Source organism: Hydra vulgaris, chromosome 05, assembly GCF_038396675.1.
Source record: "Hydra vulgaris chromosome 05, alternate assembly HydraT2T_AEP".
In the NCBI taxonomy this organism is placed as follows: domain Eukaryota; kingdom Metazoa; phylum Cnidaria; class Hydrozoa; order Anthoathecata; family Hydridae; genus Hydra; species Hydra vulgaris.
In genome coordinates this window covers 23672611-23700000 of record NC_088924.1, presented here as the reverse complement: position 1 = coordinate 23700000, position 27390 = coordinate 23672611, and the positions used below count along the sequence as shown (strand labels likewise).

General features: G+C 28.5%; 3 protein-coding genes across 4 annotated transcripts in view; 1 reads left to right on the top strand and 2 right to left on the bottom strand.

The window, feature by feature from the left end:
- The window catches only part of LOC136080701 (uncharacterized), a 66356-nt gene extending 56988 nt beyond the window's left edge, over nt 1–9368 (top strand). Inside the window, exons 25-30 of one of the 2 annotated variants that reach the window (XM_065797691.1) lie at nt 1028–1501; nt 1592–1663; nt 2759–3037; nt 6424–6693; nt 6968–7138; nt 9050–9368. In XM_065797691.1, coding sequence (XP_065653763.1) covers nt 1028–1501; nt 1592–1663; nt 2759–3037; nt 6424–6693; nt 6968–7138; nt 9050–9276 — 1493 coding nt within the window. In that variant the 3' untranslated portion in view covers nt 9277–9368. Of the gene's footprint in view, nt 1–1027; nt 1664–2758; nt 3038–6423; nt 6694–6967; nt 7139–9049 lie in introns of both variants that reach the window. The other variant, XM_065797690.1, reaches the window with a different exon arrangement.
- A 2007-nt stretch (nt 9369–11375) lies between these two features.
- Nucleotides 11376–12299, bottom strand: LOC136080272 (uncharacterized). Its single transcript, XM_065796887.1, has one exon. The coding sequence runs from the start codon at nt 12297–12299 to the stop codon at nt 11376–11378; it is 924 nt and encodes a 307-aa protein (XP_065652959.1).
- A 33-nt stretch (nt 12300–12332) lies between these two features.
- LOC136080271 (uncharacterized) lies at nt 12333–16535 on the bottom strand. Its single transcript, XM_065796886.1, has 5 exons — nt 14905–16535; nt 14500–14786; nt 14218–14421; nt 14023–14106; nt 12333–13981 (listed from the first exon to the last, which is right to left on the bottom strand). The coding sequence occupies exons 1-5, from the start codon at nt 16533–16535 to the stop codon at nt 12333–12335; spliced, it is 3855 nt and encodes a 1284-aa protein (XP_065652958.1).
- Between the last annotated feature and the right edge of the window lie 10855 nt (nt 16536–27390).

Here is a 27390-nt window from a genome sequence, read left to right as displayed (position 1 = left end):
GTTTCCATTTATAAATGTGTTTTTTATTTTTGAATAAAAGTTTTCTTTTAAGTGATCTCATTAATCTCTAGCTCCTGGTATAAAACTCAGATTTAAAACATTATTAAAAACACTTTTATAAAAAAGAGAATCGATTAGTTCTTAAAAAATTAATTTTGATTTTTAAACCAAAATACAGCAATAAAATTTAAATTGACCTCTCTAAAAAATGCTTTCCAAAAGCGAATCTCAAAATGAAAAAACAAAATGAGTAGACTTCAAATAAAAATAATTTCTATAACTTCTCTGCTACAGATGCCATTGGAACAATTCAAAATGAATAAAGTTGAAATGTTCCTTATGGATGGAATATATTGACTATTTACTGTAACAAAGATCAACTAGAAAAATGTACTAGATGATGGGAGCCGGAACTGACAAGAGGTATTTACAGAGTATGCAGCCATCATCAATCGGCATACTAACCCATTGATTTGTCCAGCTCAATAAAAGAGAACAGCTTTTATGTGAAATCAAAAGAAATTATGAAAAATATTAACAATTCTTTAGTAATCTTGCTGCTAACCATTGGAATGCACTCAAAGATGCAAAAATAATCTGTTTAAAATGTACCAATTCAAACGAATGCTTGACATTAAAATAGATAGTTGCCTTTTGTCATTTCATGGATTTAATAGGATCTGTATCCTATTTGAAATCAAATACTGTTATTATTACTGTTAAACTATACTATTAGCAATTTTTTTATAGCTTTTTTGTATTGAAACATTTCATAGATTTTTCAAGTAACCAAATTTTTTGTCGGTGCTGATCAAGGCATTAGTTGTAATCACATGTTGCAAACTCATTTAACAAACTCACTTTGATTATAGTTGCTCACTTTTATGTTTGTTTTGTTTAATGCCTAATGTTACCATTTTAAGTTTAATATTACTATTTTCTGCTCAATACTTAATATTAATCTACTTAATAAAAAAAAAGCTGCAATTATACTGCAAAGTATGCCTACAAGAATAATTTTATTTAGACTCCTGCGCCAAAGCCAACTCAATAGCTGAGTATATTGCAATAAACTGCTTGTCTCCATATAAAACTGCATTTGAGGAAACAGGAGATTTTGATTTTAATTGGACTATTCCAAAACAATATAACTCTACAATTAATACCTTGACAATGCCTTGGAGGTATCAAACATGGAAGGAACTTGATGGCTATCCATATGCAGCTAGTTTAGACACTTACTATGGTGGAGGCTATGTTATAGAAATATTTTCTAAATGGAAAAACCAATTTATAATTGATCAAGCAAAAAATCGCAGATGGATAGATAGACAAACTCGAGCTATAATAATCGAGTTTGCTTTGTTTAATGCTGCTACTAATTATTTCAACATGGTTACAATGGCTTTAGAGTTTTTAGCGTCAGGTGGAGTTGTTCCTAATTTCACTGTCCATACGTTTAACTTGTATGCATCGGTGACCGGATCAAAGGTTATGTTGGGTATCTATTTGCTATTTGTCTTTATGACTGTGATATTTACAATTCGGGAGTCTCGGTTTTTATATCGAGCTGGTTGTAAATACTTTTTAGAGTTTTGGAATTTAGTGGAAGTTGCATTAAGAATATTTTCTTTTATTGCTGTGGGACTTTTCATTTATAAAGGTATTTGTTTTGCTCATTTTTTTATTTCTGTAATTTACATTTTTTACAAAAATTAAAGATAAAAAAAATAAGAAGAACAAGTTAAATAATAAAAGTAACATAAAAAAGTAATTATTTATAAGTATAAATATATATACATATATATATATATATATATATATATATATATATATATATATATATATATATATATATATATATATATATACATATGTATATATATATATATATATATATATATATATATATATATATATATATATATATATTAACCTAGATAAAAAATTTAGTTTTTATCTAAGTTACGATTATATATATATATATATATATATATATATATATATATATATATATATATATATATATATATATATCTATATATATATATATATTTATATATATATATAGATATAAGTATATATAAGTTACGATTATATATATATATATATATATATATATATATATATATATATATTATATATATATATATATATATATATATTAACCTAGATAAAAAATTTAGTTTTTATCTAAGTTACGATTATATATATATATATATATATATATATATATATATATATATATATATATATATATATATATATATATATATATATATATATATATATATATATATATGTATATAGATAGATATATATATGTATGTATATATATATATTTGTTAGTTTATTCTACTAATTGAGTGCTCAATGTTCTTAAGGAACAGAGCAATAATAAATGAGTAAAATATCTTATCGAATTTTTTCTTCAACAAATTGTTCTTCCACCAATAGGTTCATCATGAAGGATACTGATGAACCTGCTAATAGAGAAACAATTTGTTGAAGAAATAATTAGTTAAGCATTTTTACTGCTAATCTTTTAGCTCAAGTAATACGTATTTTTTGAGAAAGCCTAAAAATTTTATTTTTGATACCGTTATAACAAGTATATTTTTCTACTATTTATGTTTTTTTATATAGATATTTTTTATTTATTTTTTTTTATTTTTTTATGCTGATGTTTGTTATTATTTCATTTTTATTAGCAATTCACAACTGTGTTTTTTATGTTAATTTTAATTGGTTTTTTTAGAATATGTAGCAAAAAAATTATTGGAGCGTCTTCCAGATAAAAAACCAAATTTGTTTATTAACTTTCAGTTTGCATCTTACTGTGACATGATGTATGTATGCATTGTTTCACTCATTGCTTTTTTTGTGAATTTAAAGTTCATTAAACTTTTGCAGTTTAATCATCATGTTTCAATGATTTCTTATACATTAAAAGCTGCATGGTATCCTTTATCAATGTTTGGAATTGTCTTTTCTATCATTTTGTGTTCATTTGTTACCTTTTCTAATATTGCATTTGGTAAAGTTTAATTTTGTTTTAATTTTTTGATAATGTGAAAATTTGAAAATAAATATTTATCAAATTAGTATATTTGACGTATAAATTGGTAAATTAGTTATGAAGTCTAAACATTTTTTGTTACATTTTTTTTTATTTCCTAAATATATAATATATAAATATTAATAAAAACTTTAAACATACGTTCAAAACTTTTTATTAAAAATATATTCTATTAAGGATTATGTTGTTAAAACTACTTTTTTAACTCATATTAACACCTATAAACTGAAAGGCAAATTTAGTTTATTAATTCATATCAAACTCACCAATAATCATATTATATCATTTTGAATAAAATATATCATATTAATCATCATCAAAGATGAGTATAGAAGATGCCGAAAACTGCTTTTAATTTTTAATTTTGTTATGATGCAACAAATAGTTTTGTTATACCTACGCTTTTTTTAATGTCATTTACTAGTTAAGTATATAAACATCACATATTTACGTGAAAATGTCTGAAATCCCAGAAACACAATATATTCTCACATATTTTCAAAATTTTGAAAATAAAACACACATTGAGCAATTGAAACTATTGAATTACTTCAAGTTATATTTTAATTTTCACAGTTATATTATCAGAAAATTTTCAATTTTCAGGTATTTTAATTTTGTATTTTGCTTTCTGTTGCGTAAGCAGCGTCACAGAAAACAAAAAAGAGATTAAAAATAGCTTTAAATTGTCTTGTTAAGATAGAATTAAGACTCAGTTAAAATACAATGAAAAAAGGATATTTTTAAAGCAATGATGTATGAGGAAAAAATAAAATAGAGAAATGTTTTTTGAGCATGTATGTAAATTGACTTTTAAAAAAATGCAACTTTGCTGAATAAGAAGTCATGTGAGGTTGAGTTTTGGGTAATGAAACAAGAGATGACACCTTGTTTGAGCAGTGATCAGGTCTAACTACATTTACAATTCATTTTTGGACCATTTTAAAATTAAAAGAAGTTCATTTGACAACAGGTGGAGAAAATAAGTAGGTTGAACATTATTAACTGTAGCTGTAACAGTAAAGAGAATTTTTATGTAAATCTAACTTTTTACAATAACACAACACAACAACAAACAATAAACAACAAGCTAGAAGTTAAGCTAATTTTTTATGTTGTATTACAAATGTTAATTAAAAAAATCTTAGGATTACCCAATTAATTTTTTACATGGGTACAGTTTTACAGTCTGTTGATGCTGTTTGACAATTTTAAGTAACTAATTTCGACTTAGTATTCAATATAAAAAAATAATAAATCATACATCCTAAAAAAACTTTTTTTATAAAACTATGAATATAAATAATAAACTTAGTATTTTAATATTCCTTAGTGCTTTAATATAATAGTTATAATAATCACTTAGAATATACAGTACGCGCAAAATGTATTGTGACAAATGCTATAAAATTTTGATCTCGAAATTTTGATCTTTGAAGAAATAAATTAATTAAAATAGTTGCACTTATTTTATTAAAACCCATCGTTTTCTATTATAACTAGCAGTAATTCCTCTCAATATCAATGCATACTAAACTGTTTCAGTTTAGCATATTGGAGTTTTGATCTGTGTTCAGTTGCGTCACTTCTTTCAGCAAAATAGCCTATTTTTTGCATCTTCGTTGGAAGACATCTATCAAAAATTTTGGCTGTATGAAGTTCTGTAATCTTAAAAAGAAGAAGTTGCCAACATTTTTCTATTACATAAGCAGGGAAAAAATACTAGGGACATAGGTAAGGAAATTAATTGACATAATTTGACAGTAACAAAATAGCTAAAACGGTATTTGGCAGATCTTGAACTCAAGACCCCCATTAAGGATAAAACAACTGGAAGACCAAGGAAAACAGCTAGAAAGGCAGATAAAATTGTAAAACATGCAGTAGTTAATAATCCTTCTATTCCTGCACGCCAATTAAAGTTTGAGAATCTTAATTTGCTTGGAAATGTCTTCATTAGGACAGTGCAGCATCATCACGTAGCAGCTCTCATCACAGCCACTATGAGGAAGAAACAACTTGATTTTGCTAAATTTTACGTGCATTGGGATGTTGCTGATCGGAAAAAAGTAATGTTTAGCAATGAGTCAAAGTTTGCAACATTTTCAAGTTGTCGAATGAGGGTTCGTTGGCCAATAGGCAGCAACTGCCTCGACCCAGCCTACATGCAAAAGACTATGCAACACTCCCCTGGTGTCATGGTTTGAGGGTGTTTTTCTGAAGTTGAATGCGGGGGACTTTATTTCTTGCCTCCAATGTAATAATGAATGAAGATTGTTATATTAAAGTCCTTGATCTTCTGCAATTTATGCGGTTCTATGAAACAACAATATTCAAACATGACATCTCCTTGCCACACGTCTAAAAAAGACCAAGATTGGCTTGATGAACTTAATATAAATGTTCTAGAATGGCCAGAAAACAGCCCTGATCCAGGAAACAGCCTGATCCGATTGAAAACCTTTGGAAAATAGCCTTTTGGTACAATGCCACAATACAGCATTGGTGAAGAAATTAAGAGAATCTCTCAAATTGACCTGGTGCACGGAAATTAGATAAGATTCATGCAATAGGCTTGCTTCATCTATGTAAAATTGTCTAAATGAAGTAATAAAAGCTCACAGGAACATGATTAAATACTAAAACCTATAAATTTTAAAATGCCCTATTTAGAGCAACAATTTTTTACAAAAAAACAATAAAATCTGCAACTTGTCACAATACTTTTTGCAGTTACTGTTAACTTAGTTTTTATTGAATATATAAAGTTTATAAATCATACTCTCAATAAACAATTTTATAATAAAACTATGAATATGAAATCTTTGAATATGAATGAATATTCAAAGATTTCATTTCTTGAATATGAATGAATAAAACTATGAATATGAATATTTTAATTAGACAAAAAAAATGATTTTTTGTCTAATTAAAATATATTGTAAAAAATTACTGTTAACATGACTTAATCTAGCTTAAAGTTACTATTTGTAATCTCTGCGCATTGACCAAGCAAACATAACTTCCAGAGATTGCGCTTCCAAACAAATTATATATAAATTAACTTCATCTGGTTTTAGAAACTTATAAATATGGTTTTAATTGTTTATAAAGAATAAAGTTGTTTTACATATTTTTTATTTACTATTTTGGTTATATAAAACTTGTTTCATTTGTGTAAATAAATGTTTCAATAGTCTTGATTATATCACATTTTGTTTAATACCATTTTTGATTGCTCTTGGTGCAGTTTTATTTGTGTTAATGAATTAGCGTTTCTCTTGTCTTGATTTTCTTAGATCTTTTGTTTAATGCATTTTCTTATTCAAAATAAATTGCTTTAGGTGCATTAATGGGTGAATACAAGACGTACTTCGAATCAATAGTTTCAACAGTTTCATTATTGTTAGGAAAATTCAGTTTTAATCAATATAAACGAGCTAATATTGTTCTGGGACCAATATTTTTTTTTAGTTTTAATGTAATAATAATTTGGATCATAATGAACATGTTCCTATCCATTTTAAACGATGCTTTTAGCATGGTTCGTGCAAATCCTGATTGCCAAAATAATGATTATGAGATGGTTAATTTTATACTGGAAAACTTAAAAGGTATCTTTAGTGTTTTTAGTTTTTTATTTAATTTTTTTTAATAAATTAATTTTGAGTTCCCTACTAGTACAATCACAACTGATGGAAAATATTTGTTCTTATTAATATGTGCCATACAAATAAACAAAAAATCAACTTTTTTTTGAGAAATTTTTTTCTACTCGTTAATTTATTTTGATAAAAATTGTTATCTGTTATTTTTTACTTCTTTTTCTCACATGAGAAAGTTTTTATCATTAAAAATTTATACTTAATATCAACGATTGCACATTAGGTTGGTTTAAACATAGGAAGAAAAAAACCTTGGCGTCAACACGAACTCAATCAGAAAGAAAAACTTGCTCTAATATTAAAATCATACAAGTTGCAGAATATGGTAGCGAGCATTTAAGAAAATACGACGCCGACTGTCAGACAGAGCTCAATCGATTATCTTCAAAAATCAGTAAGATTTTAAATTTTTACTTTAATAAGTATAATAGATAGCGGAGGGATTGCAGTCTGTAGTTTAAAAAAATATATTTTGTGAATTATGGAAAAGCATTTAAATAGATTATGATAATTGGTTAACTTAAAAAATAGGTAAGTAACAATTTATCACTTCCTATTTTTTACGATAATCAAATAAGGTCATATTCTGCTAAAGCTATATTTTTTTTAAATATTAGTGATGATCCCTTTTTATACTTTGATTTGTTAACAACAATCTTTTATTTAACAAGTAACTTGTAAAAGCGTCGTTTAACAAAAATTCGTGCAATTAATGAAACTCTGCACACACAAACGAAGCCTCATAGCCCTTGGCTTCTTTATTACAATAAATAAGGCCAGAGACAACAAAGATGATATTCTAGCTCTTAAGAATGGCGGCGGCGTGCTAACATCTGACCGAACTGAGAAACTTGCTAAACAAACAGTTCTTCTCGTTTAGTTCAAATAGTTCTTCACGTTCGCGGCGATCCTTTTATTCTTTAGCCACCCACGAATGAGATTCTTAGCATAAATGAATACAGTATCTTCCAAACGATCTCTATTTGCATTTCTCCGAACTTGTCCAGTTTGTAGAAATACGAATCTCCCACTGTAATATTTGTTTCCTCCTTTTGTATTCGCTTGAATCTTGTCCAGAAAACGTCACTATTTTAGATTTTGCTAAAGCTTTTGATAAGGTGAGTATATTGCATCTAATTATCAAATTACGCGCATATGGATTTGACACGAGCTAATGTGGGTAGATAACAGCTTTCTTAACCGACCAAAGTCAAAGAGTATTACAAGATGATTAGCGCAGTTCTACAGTTTTTTTTTTAAATATTTTTGATAAAAGCTGTATTTACCTGGCCTAAGCAGTAGATAACTGTCCGCAAAGAGATTTATTATGCAATCATATTGTACCTGACTGAAATTTTATTTCGAATACCATTGTATCTGCCGTATCAGTCAGCGCCATTATAGATCAACAGGACCTCTTTCTTACTGAACTTTTAATCCGAAAAACAAAAAACTCATATTGGTGTTTCGTTAGTTATCCTGCTTGCAAGTGGTCGCATGAGAATGTTCGCATTTGTTATAAGTTGCTTCTATATTATTATTGCTATTATCATAACAAAAATAATATTGTTGTTTTTGCTATTATTGTTATTATTATTATTGCTATTATTATTATTATTATTGTTGTTATTATTATTGTTATTATTATTATTGTTATTATTACACAGGTCAACAAAAAAAAATTTTTTTTCTGGTGCCGAGCAAGCAATTTGTTTTTTGTATAGCATTTCTCATCTTGATTTCAAATATGCAACTCTTTTTTTACCATCACGTCAAGTTGTAACGATATTTAGGTTCAAATCTTAAGTATTTTAGGGTAAAGTCCCTAATATTGTCAAAAAAAAAGTCATTCAAAAGTATGTCAACCTGGGTCTCAAAAGAAGCGTATTTTCATTGAAATTTTAGAAAACATAAATACTTTTCCTTAAAATTTATTGACAAAATAATTATGTAAAAAAATGCTAAAGACTCTTAAAAAAATTTCAACAGAATGTTATTCAGCAATAATACAAAAAATACTTATTTTTATTACAAATGAATAACATTTCTTTAGGGACTTTACCTTAAATACTTATGATTTGAACCTAAATATCGTTACAACTTGACGTGATGGTAAAAAAAGAGTTGCATATTTGAAATCAAGATGAGAAATGCTATACAAAAAACAAATTGTTTGCTCGGCACCAGAAAAAAAATTTTTTTTGTTGACCTGTGTTATTATTAATAAATGGTAATGTTCTTTTAAAACTGATATCGAGGTAATAATTTAATTACTTTCGTATTTGATATTATTGTTTATTTTTAGTGGAAAATAAAGACTTAAATGCTGTTGAGTCGACGAGTACTTCATTCGAAGATTTACTTTCGAAATTCGATTACTTATTGAATGAGACCATACTCGATAATGAAATTAGTGAAACAATCGATCAAATATTCGATGAAGATTTATTCAAAAAGTTTATCGATTGTATGAAGGTTGCCCTTTGCACTAATAAAAAACCAAACGTGAAAGAATTATTAAATTTAATATGACGGACATAGAGGAAGAAATATTTCAGTAACTTATAATTTTTTATGATTATTTTAATTGTATTCTTATTTAAGCGAAAACCGAAATCGTTTCATATTTGAATTATCTGCTTAGAGGTTTTATGTTTTATAGAAGAAATAGTTTTGGTAGCATGGTTTTGGACCAGCATTTAATAGAAGAAATTGTTTTGATAGCATTTATTTTTTTCAGCGCGTCTATATCTCCCTGATGGTATTGTGACCAGGAAAAAACCAGCTAGCAAATTATACTGCCGTGATAAGAAAGAACACAGTATCTGCAAAATATTTAATCTGCACAATTTGAAATATAATAAACATTCCTGCAGAAACTGTGAAAAAAAGACATCTAAAACAGATACTTAAAGATTACTTATGGTGTTCTTACTAAAACACAAAGTTAAAATAAAAAATGATAAGTATTACTCAAAAAAAAGTAATTCTTGAAAAATGATTTTTTTTTTTTTTTTTTCCTATCAGGGATAAGAAAAGATTTCTTATCAGTATAATATTGATGCGTGGCGATGAGGCGGCTATGAAAATTTTTTAAATTTTAATATTAAGTTAATGTTATTTTGGATTATATATTATGTTTAAAATTTTATGTTTATCATTTAAAATTATAAACATAATTTGTTGTTTGTTTAAAATTATTTTATGAGGATTTTTCGAAACACACAATTAGTAATACCTGAGAAACACACAATTAGTAATACCCGAGAAAAAAAACCCAACTAATACTATTAAGTACTTTGGGGTCATCCATAAATGATGTCAGTAAATATAGGGGGGGAGAGAGTGCTGGAAAGTTTGACACTAATTCACAATTGGGAGGGGGGTATTAAGGCCAAAATGATGTTAATTTATACTATTTTTTCATTTTTAATGAGCAGATTTTAACGGTATTTACATCTACTAAATGGTATAGAAATGATGTATTTGTTTGTGGGGAAATAAATATTAAATTTGATATTATATTTTATTAATTTATTTACAATATAATATTATAAATTAATATGATAAGTTTCCCAGAGACATTAAATAAATAACAACTACTAACGTAAAATAAAAATTACTATCGTTTTAATAATATTGATTTGACTGATTTTATTAATTTGACTGATTTTATTAATTTGACTGATTTCATTAACATATGACTGAGAATCAAATTTTGTTAGAAATATTAACTCTTTGTTTATAAATATCACATTTGTTATTCGCTCCCTAGCGAATTATAAAATGTGGTCCAAAGTAAACTCATAAAAGAAAACTCATAAATTTTTCATTTTTTGAAATTAAATTGTCGTTAATTTAAATACGAAACTCTTATTGCTCATATTGTTGATTGCAAATACGAAACTCTAATTAGTTGGTTGCAAATACGAAACTCTAACATATTGTTGATTGCAAATACGAAACTCTAATTGCTCATATTGTTGATTGCAAAACGTGATGCAATGCAAACACATAAAGTTTATTGAAAATTCGAAACGCTAGTTTCTCCCTAGCGGGTTGAAGAAACTCTTTTAAAAAGCTTGCGCTAACGATGACCAAAATCATTATTCTGATTGTGATGTAAACAATACTAATAAATCAATATTAAAATATGGATAAAACCAAATTTCAAGTTTTGATTTGAATATAATTTACGAAATAAACCCCGTTTCTGTAAAAAAATTAGTTATATCCACATATGTTTCTTTATTACTTAGAGCATTAAAACTCTCGACGAATTGATATCCGAGATAAACAAAATTGGATTTGCAATCAGCAAGAGCGTCCTCCATACTTGTTTACTTCCGAGAAGTTACAGAACATAAGAAGACAAAAAGCACGTCAAAACAGTCCTTATTAGATTGATCAGTCCTCAGAAATAATTTCATTTAAAACATTAAAGAAACGAAAATGTTCATTAAATGTGGCATTAAATTATAATGCCTTGCAGCAAATCCAGACCAATCAGTATAAGAAACAACATCACGCGATGCGTACGGTTCTCATTACTGACTGATCTGGTTTTTACAAACAAGCTAAATTCGACACTCCCGACCCTGGGATACTTAGTATCCCAGAACAATAAATTCTTAAGTATTAAATTTTCTATTTAATTCAGCCGTAATAGCAGCCATCCTCTGGCATTTAGGTTCAGCGGATGTAACTTTTTCTGTGTTTTTAATCTTTACTACTTCGAGAGGAACTAAGCGTTGAAGTGGACGTTTTATTAAGGATACATCCCCATTTATACAAGTCTTTAAAATGGCACCCCTAACTTTTTTATCATTAAAAATAATTAATTCCTCCACGACACTTTGCTTCCATAAATTTCGCTTTAACTGATCATCGTTTATTAAAACAACATCTCCAACTTGTAGATACTCACCGCATTTTGTCATTTGGTTTTTACTATCATAGAGGTGTCTTTCTCGTAATTGAGCAATATAATCACGACTAAAACGTTTCCAGTAATGATCAATAATAGTTTTCAAGTACTTTAATCTGCTTTTGTTATCATCCGAATTATCAATTTGAGAATCATCCATCTGAGTTTTTACATTAATTGAGTGTAATCTTTTTCCAATTACAAGATGAGATGGGGTCAATGGTTCATATACTTCGCCATAAATATAAGTTAGTGGTCGACTATTAACCGTCATTTCAATCTCATGTAATACTGTTTCTAATTCCTCATATGACAATCGACTTTTTCCTACGCATTTTTTCAACGCATCTTTGACAACTCGAATAAGTCGTTCATAGAATCCTCCCCACCAAGGTGATTTAGGCAAAATGAATTTCCATAATAAACGTTCTTTTGCTAAAAACTGTTTTAACTGTTCACTTAGAAAGGTTTTGAAGTTATCACTAATTACTATCTCTATACTTCCTCTTCGAGCTATAAAACGTTTTAAACATCTTATAAGAAAATCAGTTTCCATGGAAGGCGTTAATTCCACATGGACATTTCTGGATGTTGCACATGTAAACAAACATTCATAAGCTTTATACATAGAATTTTCTTGTCCATAAATATTTTTCACAATCTAATCCAATAATGGTGAACGCAAATTTATGTGTTGCCACTCAAAAATAGGTAAATTTGGAGGTCCAGGACCATGTAAAGTTTTTGCAAGCACTCTTTTGCACTTGACACAATCTTTAATGTACTTCTTCACTATTTGTCGTCCCTTACGAATCCAGAACCTACTTCTTAATTCATTTAACGTTCCTTCAAGTCGTAAATGCTTTACTCTTTCAAGTGCAGCTAGTACTATTAGCTTTGTAAAATGACTATAGCTTCTCAATATAATTGGATACTTCTCTGCATATTCTAGCAAACTATTTTCAAACCGCCCTTTTAACCGTAGAATGTTATGTTCATCAATAAATAAATCCAGCTGTTGCTTAATGTTTTCATAATCCTGACTAGAATCATTCTCCCCTTTTAGCAGACTTTGTTCACACTTAATACATAATTCTTCAGCTGAATTAATCTCTTTTGTCGTCAACTCTCCTTGGTATTTAACAACTTTATTTTTAATATTATTCCCGAATCGTAAAACGTATGCTGAAACTCTCAATAGCTGAGTTAAACTGCTAAATTTTTCTGCTTTAATAATATACTGAACTCCGTCTTTTGGCTCATTAATATAGTTGACACAAGTAGTTACAGAATTTTTTAATTCACTAATACTTTCTGCCATATTACTATCAAAATACTTCCTTTGTTTTGGTGTGATATTAGTTTTTAAAAACAAAGGACCTTCCCACCACAAGCGATTGGTCTGAAACGTTAACAGATTTAAGTCTCTAGTTGGTATATCTGCTGGGTTGTTTTCTCCCTCAATATGGGACCGATCATTTTTGTTACTTAATTCTTGAATTTTTGACACACGATGCTGGACCCATAACTTCCAGTCTCTTTTAGAATTTTTTATCCAAGATAAAGATAATTCGCTATCTGTCCAATAACAAGTTTTTTCCACAATTAAAACGTCTTTAAATTCTTGAACAACCTTGTGCATCAAATTCGCTATTAACAAACAGCCAAGTAATTCCAAACGTGGAATTGTTAACTTTTTTATTGGAGCAACTTTCGTCTTTGAGGTTATCAACTTGGACATCCAACCCTCCTTGGTTTTTACTTGAGCATATATAACTGCTGAATAAGCAACTTGAGAGTTATCACTAAAACCATGTAAAGTAACATACTTTGCTATTTCATCTTGTTCTTTAAAACAGTATCTTGGTACAGTAATGCTGGAAATAACTTCTAGTCCTTTTAAATACGCTAACCATCTTTGGTGGATTTCAGAAGGTAATTTATCATACCAATCAAGTTTATCAATACACAGAGCTTGAAACAATAGTTTTGTCACAATAACAATTGGTGAAGTAAGACCCAATGGATCATAAAATTTTGCTCCAACCCTAAGCAAATTTCTTTTTGTAAAAGGTAGATTCAATGCTTCTTGTACAATAGCTGAAAAGTTGAAATGGAACTCATCGCTTTTTCCATTCCATAATAATCCCAAAACCTTTACACAATTAACTTCCATATCATTACTTCTATTTAATTCAAATTTTGCATAACTGTCTTCCTCATTCAGCAAGGCTTTCTCTTTTTCTTTATCTGCAATATACCTGCTTAACTCTGGTGAATTACTAAACCCTTTTCGCAGATTAAATCCTCCTTTTTCATAGCTTCTTTTATGAAGTTATAAAATTGAATACCTTCGCTGACTGTATTAACACCAACAGTAGAGTCGCCAACATATAAATCTCTTAGAAACTTTTTAGTAAATTCTTTAGATGTATCTGAATAATTTTCCATGTGCTTTATAATTGTAGTATTTAACAAAAAAGGAATACTAGTGATTCCAAATACTACTCGCAGGAAAAGGTAAATAATTAACATGTTGTTCTTACCATCATACCATAAAAATCGCAATAGATCCTTATGCTCATTGCATATACCAACATTTAGAAACGCTTGACGGATATCAGATATCAGTCCTATCTTGAACATGCGAAAACGTAAAAGTGTACTATATATGCATGTCAGTAAACATGAGCCAGTATACAAACTTTCATTAATTGAAGGACCACCCTCTTTTGCGGAACCATCAAACACTACACGTAACTTTGTTGTCTCTTTATCATCTCGTAGTACTGCACGATGAGGTAGATAATGAACTTTTCAAGGTTCACCTGGATCATAGACTCGCTCAATAATGTTTTCGTTTTCATACGAAGTTATTTCTTCTTGGTATCGTTGTTTTAAATCATTATTTTTCTCAAACTTTCTTTGTAATGAAATAAATCTTTTTAAACTAATATTATAATTATCAGGTAAAAATTCACAGTTTGGTTTCAATGGTAGCTTTGTCACATATCGTTCCCCATTAAAAGTAATGTCATTTTTAAATTGCCGGTAAAAATTGTCTTGCTCTTGGAAATCGCTGGATTCAGATTCCCAAAATTTTCGTAATTCCAACCTAAGACATCATCATCTGATTGTGAAGTTGACGCTAAATTAGTTTGAATAAAATTCTCACGTACACCGATGTCAGATGGACCACAAATAATCCATCCTAAAATACTTTCAAGAGCAACTGGACCATTTCAAGAGCAACTGGACCATTATTGCAACCACTTATTATTTTTCCAGTAATTATTGAGTAATAGTAGTCTAATCCCACTAGGATGTCAACAGATTCATTGTTCTTTAACGGGTAAGATTCAGCTAAAGGGATTCCTTTTAAGTAAACATATTTTTGTTGCAAAAGATTGAAGTTAGGATTTTTTAATGGTGAACATATGAAAGGAATACATAATGCCTCCATATAAATATTATTTTTCGGATCTCTACCCTTCAAACAAACACAAACAACATCTAGTGTTTTGATCAAGCCTTCATCTGATGCAAATCTTTTTATTATTAAACTTTCTGTGCTTATCTTCTTCAACTTCAATTTTTCACTTAATGCATCTGTAATATAAGTTCGATGACTGCATCCATCAAATAATACTCTAATGCAACTGGATAAAGTGTTATCTGGGTTTGTAGCTGTAGCTTTAGCAGACTGTAGAATAACATGGTTGTTGGTAGCCGTACGCTGGTTTTGATGAGTAATTGAATAACTCTGGACTTCTGATAACAATTTATTTGGAACCTTGTTACTTTCAGTATCGCATAAAGTTATGTTATGCTTCTTTTTGCATTTTATGCACTCATAATTTAATCGACAAAAACTCGCTTTATGTCCTCTTTTTAAGCAAACAAAACATCTGCTCTCCTTTTGAACTATACTTCGACGGTGTTTTACATCTGTTATATTTCTGCATCTAGATGATAAGTGTCGTTTTTTACAAAACACACAAGTGTCTCTAGTTTCTTGATTATTTCTTGGGACAGTGTTATAGTTAAAATATCTTTGATTATTGCTCAAATGGTGGTGATTATTTTTTTTAGTATTAAAGTGCATATTCAGTAATGTAATTGGTATATTTTCTTCTACTTCGATACTTGTATTAGTAACAGCTTCACAACGCTCTAGAGGTGTAAGTTCTGTCTTAATTACATTCATGAATTCATTTAAGTTCCAGTCATCATTTTTAAAATGTCTTGAAATAATAATGCATAACTTACGTGGAATTCTTTCTGATATAATGGCAATAAGAAGTGATCCATAAGTACATGTTTCAACATTTAGGTCCTTTAAATTTCTTATATTTATTTCAAGCTTATCATACATTTGACAGAGTTGTTTTACTTCTTTTAAATTTCGCACTGGATTTATTTTTCGAAGATCATCCATATGCGCTGCAATAAGACTTTGAGTATTACCAAACCTGTCCTTTAAAAGTTGTATTGCTTCCCTATCATTGCCTTCGCTAAGCGTAAGTCCTTCAATTAGCTTTTGTGCTCTACCAGAAAGATATGATTTTAAATAATTAAGCTTTGCTATATCTGACAGATCTTCATTACTGTCAATTGCAGTTGAAAACTGATCCCAAAACCCTTTCCATGGTAATATATCACCAGAGAAACTTTGAATTGTTAATTTTGGAAGCTTCATGGAAATTTTAGAAGAAACACTTCGAGTGGATGAATCTTTCTCAGACTCTTTTACCTCTTTACTAAGAAACCGTAAATTCTCTATGTTACTTAAAATATCACCAGTCCATGAGCTAGTATCCTCAATTTCGGATATAATGTCATCTTCGTCCGCCAACAAGTCCATAATTTCGTCGTCTAAAGTCTTTATTATCACATGTTTAGTCTCTATATTAGTCAATAATAAGTTTATCTTTATAATTTCTTTTAAATCGTCGTCAATTTCTGCGAACAACCTTCTCAGGTAAACTCGATGTCCATTTTTATTTCGTTTTCTTAACTAAGGAAGCCATCGGCAAAAAGTAATCTCTAAATCAATATATCTTTAAAATAATGTCTTTAAAATCAATAAATGTACGGGTTTCTGCACCATAAAGAAACGAAACTGTTCCTTGAAAATCAGACTGAACTTTTTTGGTTTTAATAAAAAATATATATATAACATAACCCAAATTCTACAATAATTTTCACAACAAAAAAACGTGGCATTAAACCATAATGCCTTGCAGCAAATCCAGACCAATCAGTATAAGAAACAACGTCACGCGATGCGTACGGTTCTTATTACTGACTGATCTGGTTTTTACAAACAAGCTAAATTCGACAAATATATTAACGGACTCTTTTGCCGTTCAACTATAAAATATGTGGAAAAAGTTTGTTCTATTTTAGGGCCAGATGAAGTGTGTTTCATTAGCCAAGACAACAAGGGTAGAGTGCCAATTGGAATCACAGTAGCCAAAAAACAGGCGCCGTTGTTAATGCATTTGGAGTACCGGGTAACGCTCCTCGACTGCCTTCGCTTATGGATTAGACTTTCAGCGGTTCTTGGATATCAAAGAATTCGACTTTATTTCCAGAGATCCTCAAACTAATATGGTTAAGCCTATCGTTGTGTTTAGCGTTGATGGAGGATCCGACGAAAATCCCAAATACCAGAAAGTAATTGAAATCGGGATTCACCATTTTTTGAAGAATAACCTTGACGCTCTTTTCATCATGACGAACGCTCCAGGCCGCAGTGCATTCAAAACAGCTGAGCGACGAATAGCACCTCTAAGTAAAGAATTATTTGTGGTGATTTTTCCGCACGAACATTACGGAATTCATCTTGATTCTTAAGGTAATTACATTGACAAAAGTTAATTTGTAAAAATAATAATATAATTTTTAACCTATAATAACCAACATATCTTTTTAAATCAGGCAGGACAATAAACGAAAATTTAGAACTTTGGTTGTGCTGGACAGGCTTTGGCTGATAATTGGTCTGATCAAAAAATTGACGGTTATCCAAATATTGTAGAGTATAATCGCGATTAAATTTACGTATGAATTTTTTTTCTCTAAGAATAATAAATAAATGGAACTCTCTTCCTAATCACATTGTATCAGCGTTATCTTTAAAAACGTTTAAACTGCTTCTAGACAATCATCTAAAAAATGAATGGCTTGTCTATGACTAATCCACATTTTATTTTCTATTAGTTATACAAACTCTGTAATTGTCAAGTATTATATAATTAGGTTGACAGGCAGTTTATGCCTACACAATTTATTGTAAAACCTTAATTTAAAAAAAAAAAAAAAAGAAAAAGAAGAAAAAGATAAAAATTTAAGAAATTTTAAAAAAGAAGAAAAAAAAAAAAAAAAAAAGAAAAAAATATTGATCCAGACAAATCAGAGCTTGAGTCAAGGAGCCTTTTATTACAAGATCAACGTTGGATTGCCGATCATCTTCGTTCAAGTCAATATTTTACTCAAATTATGAAATGTGAAAATCGTTCTTGTTGTTGGACTATTAGAAGCTCTTACTTTACTCTAATTAGAGCAAGATTTCTTCCGCCACCTGTCCCTGTCAACCAAACGAGAGGCGGGCTCAAAGCAGTAGATGTCTCAGAAGGAGCAAAAGAATTGTTTCCATCTTCCGTCTTTATGCTCATCGCATCAAACATTGTAAGTATTCTTCCTCGTACTGCCAAAGGATTTTCAATTTTGCCGTATGATGTGTTTTGTCTACCAAATCAGTCTAGCCTAGCTGATAGAATCTGTAAAAAGTGTAATATCTACTTTGCCTCTCAAGCTATGTTGAAAAAGCACGCTTCTATCCATTCTTCTACTATAACACTCCCACTAATCAAAAGGGCTCAACCTGTTCGTATCGCTGCCAAGTGTCAGACAGAATTTTTGGCAGTCATCGCCTTGCAGAAGAGTTCGGAAACTACTGATTGGTTTGATGAAAATGAAGTTGACGCAACGAATTTGATTGTACCTTAAGAATACAATATCCGTTTAGAGCGCGGAGAGCATTCACTACCTATTGTTTAAATCGATGATCTCTTCAACAAACCATGGGAAGATTATTTTAAAGATATACAATACTATTTGCTTAGTTGATTATTTAATGAGATATCGACTATTATATGATATAATTTGATGAGATCTATTATTATATAAATGTATAATTAAGTCAGAAAAAAAATCAATGGTTTTTAAGCATTTTTATCGTTTTTTAGGGGGGAAGTACAAAAACTGACATCATATATAACGGAGGGTTGTCCAAAAATTGACAATTTGACAAAGGGGGGAGGGGGAGTTTAAAAATTGAGAAAAAATACTGACATCATTTAAGGATGACCCCTTAGTATGTCGTATTAGGAAAACTAACAGTAATACTAAATTCCTGACGAGTACTCGCATGGAACCTAGTAGTATAAGCAGGTTTTAGTCGGAAATTAGTAGAAATAATAAGATTTTTACTTGGCACTTGGTACAATTAGCCGGTTTTAGTGAGAACTTAGTATTAGAATTTTTAAGTATTAGAACTTTTAAGTATTAGAACTTTTAAGTATTAGAACTTAGTATTAGAACTTAGAATTTTTAGTATTATATTCAGAAACTGGGTTTTAGTTAATAGTAGAGTTTTATATTTTTGTTAGATGTTAAATTGAGTTATTTTTGCTTTAAAGATTACATAGTTAAAGTAGTGGAATTATTTTTTCAAGAAATATGTGTTAAACTAAAAATTTAAAAATTCTTAATTTTAAATTTTTAATTTTACTTGAGCGCAGATTTTAAAAAATAACTCTTCCTAATTTAACTATTGTAGCAGAACATTATAGTTTAAATAATTTAACTTGTTGCCTAAGCATAAAGATGCTTATTTATAAAATAATTAAAAAAATAACAAATAAAGAAGTGTTAGCTTGTTTAACTAGAAAATCTAAAAAAATACAATCAATAAAGATGGTCTGTTGTTTAGTAGTTTTTAAGGTGCGAAATTACTAAATAACTAAATAATGTGGATGGAAAAATTCCACCTATACTATCCCATTTGTCTTCATCTTTTATTCGATCATAACTGAAACTATAAAGAAATTTTCAAAAACTTTAATGTAAATCGACAACTTAATAACATATATTATTTTAAAATAAAAATGCTTATTCAACTAATTATCAAAACCATGCTGAAAAACTTTTCATTATAATTTTAAAGGAAAAAATCCAAAAGTTAAAGATGAATGAAAATAGGAATAAAATATCTACAAAATATGAATAATTATAAAAGTCGTGCTGTCCAGACTTCTAATGAGTGTTTGTCGCATTTCCTAAAAAAAGGATGTGTATATAATAATTAAAGCTGTGTCAAATATACCTGACTTGTATAACTCTATTAATGTAGTAATTCGATAGAGGCTAATAGAAAATTTCAACGAAAATGATTCATTTGTCTTCATCTTTTATTCTACCAAAACTGTATATATAATGAAATATATAAAAACATTACTGTTATTGGATAACGTAATAAGAAATATCGTCCCCTCAGTATTAACGGGTAATGCGGAAGTTATCGGACAAAATAAAAACATCAATAACTTATTTATAAATAAAAAAACAAACTGCTATTATATCTTTTTTAAATAAAGCATTTATCTTTTAATAAAAATATATTATTTTTTATATGAAAAAACACCACCATCTGCAATTGATCTCAATTTTGCTCTGACGCTTTTCATATGCGACTGTAAAAAGTTTAAATTAATTTCTTGTAGTTTTAAGTTAGTGCAATCAATCAAAACTTGCTCTGTTGAAGCTTGCCAATCTCCTTTGTAAACCTTCTGTGCCAAATGTCCCCAAAAATTTTCAATTTGTCGTGCTTGAGGCACATTTGGGGGATTGGATTCTTTATCAACGTAATAGACATATTGGTCCATCTAATTTAGAGAATCTTTAGAATAATGAGAACTTTCTAAATCTGGCCAAAATAAATAGTTAAAGTCCCCATGGTACTTGTGAATAAATGGAAGAAGTCGTTTTTTTAAACATTCATTAATATAGATTGATGAATTGATTACTACAGCCTTGGAAGTGCGAAACAATGGCTCGGACATACCACGGTCACATATGGCTATCCACATTAATAATTTTTTTGGAAATTTCTCTTTTTCTATAAAACGAACACTTTCTGGGCATGTCTTTTTGTTGTTTGTGTAGTATCCATAATTTCCAGGCATGTTGTCCCCTGCAAAACAAAACTATTTTTCGCCATCGATGACTAGAAGCGATTTTGTGTTATAGAGTTGATTAACTAGTTTCCTGCTTCTATTCTTTGCCTTTATTTGTTGTTCTATATTGTATTTTGGAGTCTTTTTACGTTTTCTATATTTAATATTCATTTTTTTTGACTGAAGACCAATTGTCGATTGATTTACACCAAATTTAATACCTATTTTTCTCTGACTGACCCCTTTTAGATTGTTGACAAGTCTCGTTAGTTCGGCTTTCTTTTCTCTAGTCTAGTATGTCGGACGACCAGAGTGCTTTCTATCAGAGAACGATTGAACAGTTTCAAGTCTTTTTAGGTCGTCATATATTGTACTTCGAGCAAATCCTTCCTTTTCAAAATGATTCACGATTTTTTTTTTTTTTTATATATTAGGTTTATTTACAAAAAACATTTTTAGTCGCTTTCGAAAAGATTCTCGTTCAGCTGCATTTAACCTCATTTTAAATAATTGTGTTTTAAATAGTAAAGTTTATATTTTATAGAATGTTTATGCCTACGCATAAAACCACAAAAACTAATTATTATGCTCAAATAATGAAATTAGGATTTGTCGGATAACTTCCGCATCACCCGTTATCTTGTTCTATTTACAAATGTAGTAAATAAAATGTTCTATCTAATGTTTAAAATAAATACAAAAAAAAATTTTATATAAATAAATACAATGTTCTATGTAATAAATTATGCCAGGTAGAACAATCTATTTCTTTGTATATATACATATATTTATATATATATATATATATATATATATATATATATATATATATATATATATATATATATATATATATATATATATATATATATATATATATATATATATATATATATATATTGTATTTATTTTATAAATTAGATAAAATCATTTTATTTATTACATTTGTAAATTGAACAAGGTAATACAGGGGCGATATATTAATTTAAAGTATATCATTATACTATATAAATATCATTATGCTATATAATTATAAACATCTTGTCGTCAATTTCTTGTCTTTAAATAATAAATTATTGGTCGGTTACGAGTGCGCGTGTTCCTTCTATTGGCGGTACTGCAAGCAAGTGTCATTTTCATGATTCGGCGTGACTATCTGAATAATAAAAAAACGCATGTTGTTTAATTTAATTACCTATCCGTATTTTGAAATATCACGTAAGATATGATTTTTATTTTCTAGCATGTAAATTTAAAGTAAAGGAGTTTAGTTAATGTTTGCATTTAGTGTTTAACAAATATGACGAATATTATAGTGAGTTTTAGTAATTTTATTTTCTAATAATAAGTGAGGTAAGAATTTTAATTTGCGTAAGGTGTTGCGATCTGGTTATAACTTTTAAAACACATTAGGTTGTGTTGCGGTAATTTGGATATAAAAAGTTCCTAATTGCAAATTTTAAGTTATGCTATTTAATTTCCTGTGACAAAATATGGAATCTATTTTTTTTTATCTTTACATTATGACCTACTAAAATAGTTTTGTATAAGATTGGCGGTCATGAGCTTATTAGTAAAAAAATTGAAGCCGTTAGTTATAATATACTCAAAATATCCCATGGATGCACAGTGGGCCAGAATTTTTTTTCCGCAGCCAATAGTCCCAAAAAAGTCAAATCTTCTAAACTTTTTATTTATTATTAAAACATAGATGCTTAACTCTACTCAAAAATGTATCCGTTTAATTACTATCGATAAAGGGAAGTTTGCTAGAACCATTCATAATGGCTTTAAAATTGTCAAATTTTCGCTAATTTTTTTTTGTTTTTCAAAAATACTTATCCTTAAAATCTACATAGCTTTTTTCAATTAAAAAAGCTTTGGACTACTTTTATTTTAAATAAACTTATTAACTTAGTGCTTATAAAAAGTATATGTTTTAGTTATATATTTGTATTTGATTTATTCATAATATGTCTTAGAACTGTTGATATTTTATAGGTGTTTTTCTACATTTCCTCATTTTTCTTTTTTTAAATGCCACTCGAAGGATGTTTGAATTTCTGATTTTCGCATTTACTAAACGGCAGTTATTGTTAAAAAAAAACACAGCTGCGACCATGTATTCTTTATGATATATTTTTTAGTTCAAAACTGACGACTTTTTTTGCTTTAATAAATACACCGATTTAAAGAAAACATATTTGTTTAAGTAATTTAGTTTTTTTTTGTTTTTTTTAATTTAATTAAACACATCGAACCGTAATTGTTAAAAATAAACTTTTTTTAACTATTTTAATGTTTTCAAAAAAGAAAACAAAAAGAAAATCATATCACAATAAATACATAAAAATTAAATATTTAAAAATTCGGTTCCAACCAAATGCCGCTCTCTTGAACTTGGAATTAATGATATTTAGGAAGTAAAAAGGTTGTTTAATACTATTAAATAAAATCAGCTGCGACTAGCGATAATTTAGACTTAAAATCGATTTTGAAATTTCAAGATTTTAGACTAATTTAATTCTTACTTTACAATGCATTGTGCCGTGAAAAAATTTATTTATAAATATGTCTTATATATATTTGGCCTCAGTACACAAACTACTCATTCATAGCAGTCTGGCAATATCTTGATTTATGCTACCAATTGGAGTAATTCTAAAGAAGCAATTGAATCTCGGAATAAAGATAATAAAATAATTCGCTAACAACTCACTCGTAAATTTGATTGAAAAGCTACTATGACGGACCAATTCAATTATATAATGCTTTCGAGTGACCCAATTCATTCATCTCTTAACTATGCAAGATCAAAATGTAAACATAAAAAAATGCATCTTGAAGGTGATGCAGTTGATTTTCTTTTTTAAGAAACTGAAAAGGAAAATACAAATGATGCTAATATTGATATATATGTAGATGAAGAATATAATGAGTTGGATGATGATGATGTTTTTGATGATAGAAAAGAGGAACTAAAACCAATAAACATAAGTGAAATAAGAAATTTAAATGAGCACAATGTCATTATCGAATCATCTGAAAATGAAAACACTGGTTTGTCACTTTATTACTATGCTGACTTTGAATTTAGTGACTAAATTTTTGCTTATATTATTTTTACCTTTTGATTTAAACGAAATTGTTTTGTGCACTAATTTGTAAAATAGGAATAAACTTTTAACCTTGAGCTATAAAAAATAAATTCTCAGTTTTAAATATTTATTTAATATTAACAATATAAAATATAGTTCACTAGAAGTCTATATGCAGGATGTCAGTGACTAATAGTTTAATTATTTTTTAACATTTACAGTAAATGCAAGTGCCTAACTTCAATTTTCTTATAGTGTAATTTTTTATGCTTAAGACTTTTTAAAATTTTTAACCTTACGATTTTTTAATCAAATTGCTGCAATTATCAACTAATTAGTTTTCAATAACATATAAACTTTAAGTTTCGAGACAAATAAATTTTTTCACGTCACAATGCATTCTTAAGTAAGAATTAGTCTAAAATCTTGAAATTTCAAAATCGATTTTAAGTCTAAATTATCGCTAGTAACAGCTGATTTTATTTAATAGTATTAAACAACCTTTTTACTTCCTAAATATCATTTATTCCAAGCTCAAGAGAACGGCATTTGGTTGGAGTCGAGTTTTTAAATATTTAATTTTTAAAGAACACATGGTCGCAGCTGGGTTTTTTTTTGAACAATAACTGCCGTTTCGTAAATGCAAAAATCAGAAAATCATACAAACTTCGAGTGACATTTAAAAAAAGGAAGATAGGAAATTTAGAAAAACACCTATAAAATACCAACAGTTCTAAGACATTTTAAATTGAATACAAATATATAACTAAAACATATATTTTTATAAGTACTAAATAGGTTTCTTTAAAATAAAAATAGTTAAAAGCTTTTTTAATTAAAAATTTTAGAAGAATTAACTTTTTAGGGACTTTTGGCCATGGAAAATAAATTCTGGCCCACTGTGGGATGGGGTAGTTTAGGTATAATAAATGATTTTTTAAGTAAAACATGCTTTTAAGTGCTGTTATACCGAATTTACCCAACTTAGGTTGATTTTAGGTATAATAGAAATAAAAAATTAGATGCAATAAAAATGTTGTACTGAAACTTTGTTTGATAATATTATTATTCATTAAAAAAATTTAAAAAACGTTCCATTAAAATTAGGAACAAAAACTTTTCTAAGATCGTTTCTTTGACAAATTTTTCTCCTGTTTAATGTTAAGATCTTAAACTGTCGGTAGGATTTTTAGCTTTATAGTATATGCCTTTTTTAGTATTAACCTAATAGTTTTAGTACTTCTTTTTTCTTTTTCTCATTTCTTTTTACCTGCTCTTCTTTAACCTTTTTAGTACTTTATCAGCAGTAAGAATTTCTTCACAACTCCCTTGTACCCTTCGTTTCTTTGTCTCAGAATTTTTCAAAGCCGTACTCACATCTTCAGGTTGATCAAGTGGTAGTGTGGTCCTAGGTGATGGGTCTGGTGAATTTAAACAGTCTAAATTGATAGAAGATTTCATGACGATTCCAATTTTATTCGATTGATTAGTTTCCTGAGCTTGAGAAATTCCTATTTCAGGATTTGTTTGGGTTGAAATGTTGGGTTTGATTGAAAAATATTTTGGTATCCAGAATGGTTGGGTTCACTGGGTAAATACCAGATCCTTTAAAACCGCTTATTATGTAGTTAGATTTAATTAAAACTTCTACAAGTTTCTTTAAAAGACTTGAAGATTAGCTTTATCTACAATTTATAAGATGTGACTCACGTTCCCATGTATTCAATATATTTTTAAAGTCCTTTTTTTAAAGAAGCAAATTCACCAACGTCTGGCAGTTGAAGAGCATGCGACGTATGTGGCGGTAAATATAATGTAAAATATAAATATCCCTGCCAGCATTCTATATGGGACCTATATGGGTCCTTTTTGGGCTTGTACATGGGCCCCACATGGGATGCCTATCTGGGGCCCATGCAAAAGTGTCCGCGGGGCGCAGATGGGCCCGATATGGGCTGCCCCAGTGGGCAACCTAAGTGGGGCCTATATAGTTTTTTGAAAACTTTGTACGAGTTTAGGATAGCTTATATAGCATATTATATATCAAAATTTTATAATTATTACATTAGATTGTGATAGTCATTAAGTTACAAGTTTATTTAACAAGATCACATTGCATATACGTATGTATACAGCTATAGCCACCATAGGAAAATAAGCATCATATTAGTAATACGAGGTGATACATAATGCTTACAGGCAGAACAAGTCATTAAAGTTAGCTGTATGTTATAACAATATATATGCAGGTAATACAATTGCAGAAGCAAAACTTGTGTTGTACTGTTACATTTTGAAATAAAGCATTTATAGTGGGAAAACAGTAAATAATTTGACTAAATAGTTTTTTTATGCATTTACTCAACCAAGTTTGCTTCATATAAACATTATATTCTTGCTAGATTATACAGAAGATCCAGAAATATGACATGTATCCTAAAAATAAAACTGGTTAATCACACGAGTACATAAAAAAATTTTGACCCTTTTAATTAAACACATATTTTAAAGTTTTTTATTACTCAATAATGGCATCGTGGATACTTCTCGATGACATTACAAAGTTACTGAAAGCAAGATAAAACTGTAATTGTGTACAATGCAGCAAATAAATGAAGGGCTCAGTGGAAAAAGTACTCAAGTCACAAAATTAATGTTTTGAGAAAATTTAGTTTGATCAGAGATATAACAATTTAAAACAAGGATTTAAGATGGCTGATCAAAGTAGATTTTCTCAAAACATAAACTTTGTGACTTAAGATCAGCCATTTTAATCAGAATTTTTTATCAAGATTTGATCAGCCATTTTAAATCCTTGTTTTAAAGTGTTATATCTCTGATCAAACCAAATTTTCTCAAAACATTAATTTTGTGACTTAAGTACTTTTTCCAATGAGCGCTTCACATCGAAGCACCATAAATAATGAAATAAGACTGCAAGTTTAATAGAAAGCATAATATTTGTTCACCAAATAGTAAACTCAAAAAACTCGAATGCATTTAGCACCACAATATACTAAATCAAGTTTGCATCATATATAACAATATATTACTGCTAGATTATGCATAAAATCCAGAAATATTACAACTAACAAGGACTCTAAAAACGAAAGTTGTTAATTACACGAGTACATAAATAATGTTGTACTATTGACTTTGTTTATGAATTTACAGAATCAAACACATACCCTTATATATAATATTTTACAGCTCAATAATGGCATCGTGGATACTTATCGATGACTTTATAAAGTTATTGAAAACATGATAAAACTATAAATACGTACAATGCAGCAAGTACATTGAAGCACCAAAAATAATGAAATAAGACTGTATATTTAAAGTAACAGTCCAGCCAATTTCAAGATGATGTTATTTT